Source organism: Eucalyptus grandis, chromosome 2, assembly GCF_016545825.1.
Source record: "Eucalyptus grandis isolate ANBG69807.140 chromosome 2, ASM1654582v1, whole genome shotgun sequence".
Classification (NCBI taxonomy): Eukaryota; Viridiplantae; Streptophyta; class Magnoliopsida; order Myrtales; family Myrtaceae; genus Eucalyptus; species Eucalyptus grandis.
The window spans coordinates 20,583,484-20,592,303 of NC_052613.1; the positions used below are offsets into that span (position 1 = coordinate 20,583,484).

At 37.6% G+C, this 8,820-nt stretch overlaps 1 protein-coding gene across 1 annotated transcript; it reads right to left on the reverse strand.

The window, feature by feature from the left end:
* Positions 1 to 516: 516 nt before the first annotated feature.
* On the reverse strand, positions 517 to 8,340 carry LOC104426032 (cullin-1). The gene is made up of 17 exons (XM_039306865.1): positions 8,334 to 8,340; positions 6,504 to 6,622; positions 6,217 to 6,420; positions 6,046 to 6,123; positions 5,770 to 5,859; positions 5,629 to 5,677; positions 5,448 to 5,507; positions 3,926 to 3,936; positions 3,724 to 3,810; positions 3,508 to 3,648; positions 3,368 to 3,423; positions 2,185 to 2,305; positions 1,943 to 2,104; positions 1,673 to 1,816; positions 1,331 to 1,549; positions 1,025 to 1,192; positions 517 to 943 (listed from the first exon to the last, which is right to left on the reverse strand). The coding sequence occupies exons 1-17, from the start codon at positions 8,338 to 8,340 to the stop codon at positions 842 to 844; spliced, it is 1,818 nt and encodes a 605-aa protein (XP_039162799.1). The 3' UTR covers positions 517 to 841.
* Between the last annotated feature and the right edge of the window lie 480 nt (positions 8,341 to 8,820).

Consider the following 8,820-nt stretch of genomic DNA (forward strand, 5'->3'; position numbering starts at 1 on the left):
GCTCTTGGCCCTGGTCACATCACACGCCCATCACTTGTCCGTCGCTCACGGGCACCCACGCTCGCCGACGGTCAACCGCGCGTCACTCATTCCTTTCCACGCTCACAGGCATGTTTTCCGCAAGAATGGAAGAGAGGGGCTGGGCTTCTTTCTTCTCTTTCTTCGGCTTAAATTGTGGGCTTATAAAAAGGAAAATAATGGAAATTGGGCCAAAAGTTAATCAAGTGGGTCAGGCATGCCGGCCCACTCGATTTTTGTTCATTTTGATTTCATTTTTCTTCTTCTTTTTTTGGTATCTTTTTATAAATTTTTATATTTTTGCCAAATAAATGGATATTTAAAACTTCGACAAAAATTCATGTATCAACACTCACAAATGTTTAGAACTAAATTGGCAAAATTAGAAAAATTATGACTAAATTAGCATCCATACAATAAGTTTAAGACTCCAAAGACAATTTGCCAAAAACAACTATTAATACGATGAATATGAAGTTACATACAATTATAAATCATAAAAAAAATCAAATATGTAACATAAAACATAAATTATAAAACTCAATTCCCCATTCATTTATAGAAAATTTTGATCCGGTTCTTGAGTGGGTATTCACTTAATAGGTTTCAAAATTTTGGAACCCATTCCCGTCCCGGTTCCAATGGAAACAGTCCTAGACCCATTTTTCAGGTGGTGCGGTCCGCTTCTTAGGTAGAATTGTTTTGGTTGCACACCCTAGACGTGATTACATTGTTTTCAGCACCACCACCAAAGGGACCTCGAAACTTGTTCCCCTGCCATTGCAGGAGCAGTCACTCCATCTGGACGAGCATCCAGAAAATGTCATGGCACATATCTGAGCAAAATGGCGTTGTCTTTATCCCTCACCATGTAGTCTTTAGTGATCAATATCTCAATCCTTTTCTTGATTGCCTCAAGATCAGGCTGCAGTAAAACAATATCAGTCAATTAAAACTGACCAAACCAGGACGAAGGCAATGAGTCGGCAGAGTGTCCAGTAAAGACCTTAAAAATGCGACACAACTGCTCCTTACACTCCCAGACCAGCTGCTGATAACGCAAATCTTTTCGATGCTTCATGATACGCACAATTGAGGCATCAATTGCGTATCTCCGATCCCTATCGACATCTTCTATCACTTTCTTCTTCTCATCCACAGGGGGAAGAGGAATCTGCACGTTGGGAAATATTAAGACAAGACTGCACTGATAAATTAGGGCAGAAAAAACCAAAACAGGATTGCAATTAAAGGTCGATGTACAAAGACAAGGTCAGACAACTCAGGAAAATCCAAAAACAGTCGGTTATACCCTGATCCTCCGCATTTTGTTGGTGAACTTGGAGTTGAATTCAAAGTGGTCAGTAGGCGCAATGCTTTTTGTGTTTGGTTCTTTGTTAAGGATCCTGTACTTGGCACATGATAAGGAGTGGAGAATCCTCACAACATCATCATCAGTCAAATTCAACCGGGTCATTATCGCCGAGTAAGTCAGTCTATCAGAAGAGTTGAATAACAACAGAGCTGAGGCCTACAAAGCAATAGAGAGGGATAAAACTTTTTCAAGTGAAAAAATACATAACACGAAATAACAAATCCCAAAGTCTACCAGACGTCAAAATTGATGAAAACAAAAAGTTAAAAAACAAATTACCTGGTATGTTGTCACTATCAACTCCATGGTTTTTGGCTCAAATTTACCAATAATGTTACACGTCCCTAATGAATAAATCCATGCAAGCTTTCGCTTCTTCATTTTTGTCTGGTAGAATTCCCTGAAAACTTCGACACCCTTTTGCTGAAACAACCAGAAATTAACAATAACCTCTAACTCAGAGTAAGTAATCAATCTCAACTATTGGAAATTGCCTATGAACATCAGACAAAACTCAAATTTTATATCTCAGCAAAATTCTGCAAGTACCACTTCTGCCGGAAGGTTCAAATCGAAGGACTTGTAACTCGGCCAAAAATCAGTATTCAGAGTCGTGACTTTCAAGTCAATGCCAGGATTTGCATCTGGATTTTTTTTTAGATACTCTTCAAAAATAGTTTGGTGATCCTTTCCTGATGTCCAATCCGTGACCTGGAACACAGAGAAGTGAGTTAGGAACATAATGCTGCAGGTGAAACTAGTTCTCAAGGAGGAAATCTAGGAACACCAACCATATCTTCCATCTTTAATGTGAACTGAGGACCGCATTGCTGCTTTAATTTCATGAGCATACATCTCTCATGGTCATCATTGGCACTATTATCAAAGAGAAGTCGTGTAGCAAGCTTCTTCCTGCCAGTTTTGATGATTATTATTAAGCAGTTTAATGGCATTATCAAGCCTCAATTATAATGGATAACGACCAAAATGGAATATTAAATGGATCCACATAACAGACCCCATGGATAAGGCATTTTCTCAAAAATTGATATGGCTAAGTTTCATATTCTAATGCATGGAAATTTATTTGCAGACATGATTAACATGCTTGATATATATTCTCAGAGTCACTGTAAATTGATTATGGGAATGATCTTATTTTTCTTTTACTATAGAGTACAGAAGAGAGGAAATCAATCTTGAGAATATAGGTTCTTCATCTTGAAGATCATTGGCATAAAGACTAGCACAGTACCCTCGGTAAACTTGCACCCTTTACTCAAGGGTCTAGTATCCTATGATATTGAAGTATTCAAGAAACTGATAGAACTAGTTTTGAGGTATCTAAATAATTAGGTAGAAAACTAGTAAGCCTAATTTCAATTGGGTTAATATCACGAAAAACCCCTAGACCGGTATCCCGTGACAAATTTACCCTAAACTAATTTTTTAGCATCGGAAACTTTAAATTGACACACCTATAACAAATTTATTCCAAATAACCACAAAACCTCCCAAACTAGTGCATTTAAGACAAATTACCCTTTGTTAAATTGTACTAATACCATAAAGAATCACAAAACTGGCGCAACTGTGACAAATGGATAGCAAAATCCTACACTGGTATACCAGTTAATTGTCACATGTCATCCAATTCAGCAATTTGACATTAAAATTTAATAAAAATTAATAAAGAGTAAATTTGTCATGAGTGTATCAATATAAGGTAAATCTGTCAAAAGAGTATCAGTTTATGATTTTTTATGGTCAAAAAATTAGTTTGGGATAAATTGATCACGGGTATACCAATTTGGGGTTTTTTGTAGTATTAACTCATTTCAATATATCATGAACTATCTTTTACATAGTATATTGTGGATACTGTGACAAAAGATTTAGTTAACTTCGTGTCCAACAATATGGTCAGTAGGCTATGCGCCCATGAATGTACACCTCCAATGCTAAATATATTACCAATAGAACCCAGCAAAAAGATCCTTGCCACTGATATATGAGAGCAGCTTTATTACCTGCAAAAGGTACAATAACCACCTGTGATACTTAAAAAAATGATGCTAGACTACATTACAAAAATTAATGTCCAAACAACAGACCTTCTCAAGCGTTTCTTCAATATCGCTCAATTTTTTACTTCGCTTCCTTAGTATATCGTTACAAAAAGTAGCCACTAGCTCTGCCATTGAGCTTCCACCAACACCCTTGTCGCAAAGGGTTTCAAAAGCCATTTTAAATGCCTGTCAAAAGGAACATCAAAATGAGTATATATCTGATGTAGCTTTTTGAAATCACTTCAATCACAGGATATGAACCTTATTGAAAAGGGCGTGGTTCTGGAAACAATCATTCACATATGCCTCATACTTATCATGCAGCTCAATCACTTCCCTCACGAAATCCTGCCAACAGTGAGCTAAATCAATGCTCCTGAACGGACCAACAAAATTTTATCTACTTATGGAGGAAAAGTGGAAGATTGATTGCATTAACTGTTGCTGCAAGCCAACTACATACTTCTTGTTGGCCTGTGAAAAGAAATGAAGGGATTAATTGCTTGCTTCATAAAATGTCACAAGTCAAAACAAAGGTATGCATATTTTTGATAGATGTGCAAACCACACACTATTACTACAGAGTATAAGGATGACGAATCCCAAAGTTAAGAGTTGGATTTAGATTGGAAAATAAAATAACACACAAATGGTAACTTGGTGAAGAGTAAATTCCTTTATGAAAACCTAAAGCTAGAAAGCATCGCAGGACGATTTCCTAAGAATCATCCTAAATAAAAAATTGCCCCATATAATTCAAACTAAATGATTGATAGAGCTTCAATAAACTCCCTACGATATCTGTTCAAGAGAAGACTACAGCTGTACATGTAGACCGTTCAAAAATCCTGTCAAATGTTTCATGAACAGTGGTTCATTACTATACATAATAGCAGTGCAGGCATGAGTATGCAGTAAACTCTCTTGGTACACAGTATTGCATTGCAATCATAGTTGAATGATTGAATAACTACTTCAAATCATGGTTCACTTAGGCCCGACTGCTAAAACAATAACATAACAGAGTATATGTGTCAGCTATCTTGCTAACATGTATACTTGGAATACGAATGGCAAATCTAGTGGTCAGATCTTGGAATGAATGGCGTATCTAGTGGTCACTAGTGTGATTTACATCTTTCTGAACACCATATCATATTCCTCCTAATCTTTGGGTTATTCTCTTCCAAAATGAAGTTGTCACCTCGCCCACAGACATGCGTGCACGCCCTATCCTTCTAGATTCCGTTTGGGGACAATGCTCAACTAGCCTGTCATGGCGAGCTGCATTTCTTTCAGTAGGTCAATCTTTTTATTTGAAGATCAATTTCCATCTTTTTGAATGAGCGAGAAACTTTTTCTAAAACGGTGATCTGAGTCAGCAATAAATCCTGTTTTGATTCAACTAACCTATATTGCAATTAGCATATTAACTAACTGCCTGACACTCATCCTGCTCCAAGTAGCTAGCAACTCGCTTTAACTGAAAAAAAACAAAACTTACTAGAATCCAAGCAGGTCTCTGTTCTGTACGAAGGAAAATAGTCTGACCAGAAAGGGTATCCCAGATAGCCGTGGACAATCAAAATATTCCATTTTCGCTAAGGGTTGACAGTAATCTTATGGTTATAATCACTATATGCATAGCTTGTTTGATCTAGAAGGTTACATCAATGAATGACATAAGACTTTACTCCAAAACAGTCCAAAATCTTAGCTTGTTTTCTTTTGCCATGTTAATCCAATTAAATCTCTCTCTGTTTAGTCAGTTGATTCTGGATCATCAAGACACCACTGAAGGACGCAGAATCATTTTGAGACAGGTGAGCAGAAACTGATGAGTAAAGCAAGCAAATTAAGTATCCGACGACGATCAAACTATACAAAGAATGGAAGGAGACTTTGCTCATTTTAAAGAAATAGAGAAAATTCTGCAAATTCATAAGGAAAAGTCAAAACCATGGACTGATAATTTGAGAACCCACCTTGCTGCCAGCTGCATCTTCCACTTGTTTGACCAAGACAGTGCCCGTGGCAGTGACATGCTGATATATGAGGTACGAAAAACAAGGTAAGGGATAACAGAGAGTAGTGCAGTCAAATGAGGATGAAATAAGGATCACGGATAAAGGACCTGCTGAAATATGTTAGCGACAGGATCCAAGCCTTTTGGTATTTTAGAGAAAAGCCTGAACATCCTCGACAAATCCTCACCCTAAAAAGCATCAGAAATCATGGTAGGTAAATACAACTCAAATATATTCAAGACCAGATGCTCATAAAGGGACAAAAGCAAAGCTAGAATACCTTATCATTTCCGAGCAATACACGACATCCTGAGTCCTCCTTTTCAAGTAATTTGCTTGCATATACAGATAGCAACTCATGTTGAACTTTCTAAAGAAAGTGCAAACAGATAATAATATCATAACTCAAATTGTATTGGTCAAATTCCAACAGATCTAGGAATATTAAAAATCTAAACAAAAATCGAACATATGAACTATATACACAGTTAATAGCACAAGTTGTTCCACCAGACTAACCATAAAAACTAAAATTAACACAAGTAAAGGGACAAACCTCTAGCAGCTTGGGCTCACTGCTAGAATGCAAGTAATGAGAAACCCTATCTTCCTCTCGTTTTAGGTACTCCTCTGCCTGGGAATCCCAATATCAAACATCAAACGTTATGAAATAATATCATCATCATCAAGATGTAAATGATTAGATAGGTAATAAATTCTTATCCACCTTCAACATATAATCAGGACAGGAGTCCTCTAGAATCCAACTTGAAGCTTTACGGGAATAATACGCAGCACTATATTTGATCAAAGCTGGTTCAAAATCTTCTTTGTAATAATCCATTTGTCCCGTGCCAATTTCCATGAATAAATCCAATATATTCTTCAATAAAGCTTGATTGATTTGCTTGCCTTCACGTTCTTGATCAATCTAATGTGAACAACTTCTGTTAGTTAATTCAACATTTACATTGAAGACAAAAAGGGACAGTAGTTAAACAGATATAAACATACCAATGAGATCACAGCATCCCTTACTTTCACCTTTACCTCTTGATATACCTTTAAAACAGCAAACAATGTACAATAGTCAAATTCTAGTGCAGCATCTATGGAGGAAACTGAAAATGACTCTATCAGAGTCAACCAAAGAAACAATTATGAGCTGTCTAAAGGCCACAACTATCCTAGGATGCAATCTAAGCTAAATCCGCAAAAATAAATAAATAAATAAAAATAAAGAGAACAGCAAATCGAAAGATTGCATGGAATTCATAGCAGTTCGCGGAAGCAGGTCGGGCCAACTTCTTTAAGGGGTAGCAGTGATCTCCTTGCAATGAAGTAGCGATCTAGATAATAGAAGAAACGAGAAAGCCATCTGACCATAACCTTATAATTCCCCCACCTTTTGACAAGCTCTCTCAACATAAACTCGTCATGCTTCTCTCTTAATGATGGCAATACCTAAATTGTAAGCAGAAGTAGATTTTTTAATGGCTGAGGATAATAAAAAATAAAATGACAGCAGCTACATAAATGAAAGGACTAGACAAAACTAATAAGCTAAATACTGGAAAAAACCAACTCTGCATTCGCAGAATCATAATCATAAGATAATTAATTATCAGACTATCCCTCCCCGTGTAAAGAAAAAGCGATAAATATTGCTCCCCCTTCCCCCCAAAAAAAAAAATAAATAAATAAATTGTTGGGTTTATAACCTATTATTCTAGTGTTAGCAAGTTGGGGTTATTTATGTAATTGTACAACGGTTAAGCCTATAAACACTTCTTTTAATCTCAATAAAATTGAATTCTCCCTTTTACCAACAACATGGTATCAGAGCATGGCATTCCTACATAAGAGAAGACAACAAACTTCGGCTCTCCTGGTCAGCCGCGCCAAGGTGTTGACTGCGCCAAGGAATTTTTTTCTTCTGCTGCTGGTCCGGAGACGCCTCCCGTCGAGTAGCCTTGTTTATGGTGATGTAATAATTAGATCACAAAGTTGTGGTGGTTTGGGTGAGATTCACATATGTTCATAGTGTTGTCGTTGTGGTTCCCGACTAGTCAACTAGGTTTCATATAGTCGGCTAAAGGTAAGTCTGAAAAAAAGAAGAAAAAAGAGCAAAAGTTTCTTTGAATCTCTCACCCTCTAGTTCTCTTAGTGATGCAGTGAGCGTGGTGTTTTATTCTTGGTTTGTGAATATGTCTACTAATCCAGCAAGCTCTTCGTCTAAAGTTTCAAGGGTGACTCCCCCTAATGTTGCTCCTAGTTCAGGATCTTTTGGTACCTATCACAGTGATACTCATGGCATTATAGGCTTACACACTACCTTGGTTAAGTTGGATGATACCAATTATCCTACTTGGTCAATGGCTCTTTCTATTTTTATTTATGCTAATCATCAGTCCAGATGACTTGAAGAAGAACAACCTACAGATCCAGCTAATCAAGAAGAGAGCAAAGTCACTAATGTTGCATTGTGTACTCATTTATGGAGAAGCATGGCTGAATTTGTCGGCCATCTTTTCGTGGATTGTGCGATAGCCCGTGAGGTCTGGACAAAATGTGTTTCACTCTACTCCGGACAAAACAATATGAGTCTAGTTTGCGTTATGCGGGAGGCTTTATTTGAAGCAAAAATTGGTGACACTGGGTTAGCAAAGTATTATGCTCATTCTTCGTCTTTGTATCAGCATCCCAAATCCTACTTTTCACCGGCTACTACGGTTACTCAAATGTAGTAACGAGAAGCAGAAATGGTGGTATTCCTCTTCCTCCCAGATCTTGGTCCAGATCACAGTGCTTTTCGGCAACAGATTACTTCTCTTGGCTCTTTACCTTCCATTGAAGAAGTGTACTCGAACTGCTCGTTACACTCCTAGTCTCAAATTTCGTCCATATCAGACAGTAGTACTATGGTGGATCATGGTGGTCCAAGAGCTTGTGGTCGTGGTAATGTTGTGGAAATTGGAACTCTGAAAGTTTTAACCATGGTCATGGCATTGGTGTTCCAGGCCGAGGTACCACTCGTGGTGGTGGTGATAGTGATTGTAGAGGAGGTCGTGGGAGTCGCTTTTGTACTCATTGCTAGCTTATAAAACATACAGTTGATTATTGCTTTGAACTCCATCCTAAGCTAGGGGGTCTACATGCTTCCATTAATACTGACCCTTGGTCTCCATCTGGACCTCCTTCTCGATAGTATGGTGAATTTAACTCTTGCAAAATATGATGAGCTGATTAGGGCACAACAGTTTGCTGTTACTTTGGGTCCAGCTGTTGCTTTGGCACAGCACAATGATCCTATTTGTCTCTTGTCCAATAC

Coding starts and splice junctions, on each gene's coding strand:
- LOC104426032 (XM_039306865.1), bottom strand. Junction 5,678..5,769: donor TATTGCTCGGAAATGATAAG/GTATTCTAGCTT, acceptor GATGCTTTTTAG/GGTGAGGATTTGTCGAGGAT. Junction 1,193..1,330: donor ACAAAATGCGGAGGATCAGG/GTATAACCGACT, acceptor CCCAACGTGCAG/ATTCCTCTTCCCCCTGTGGA.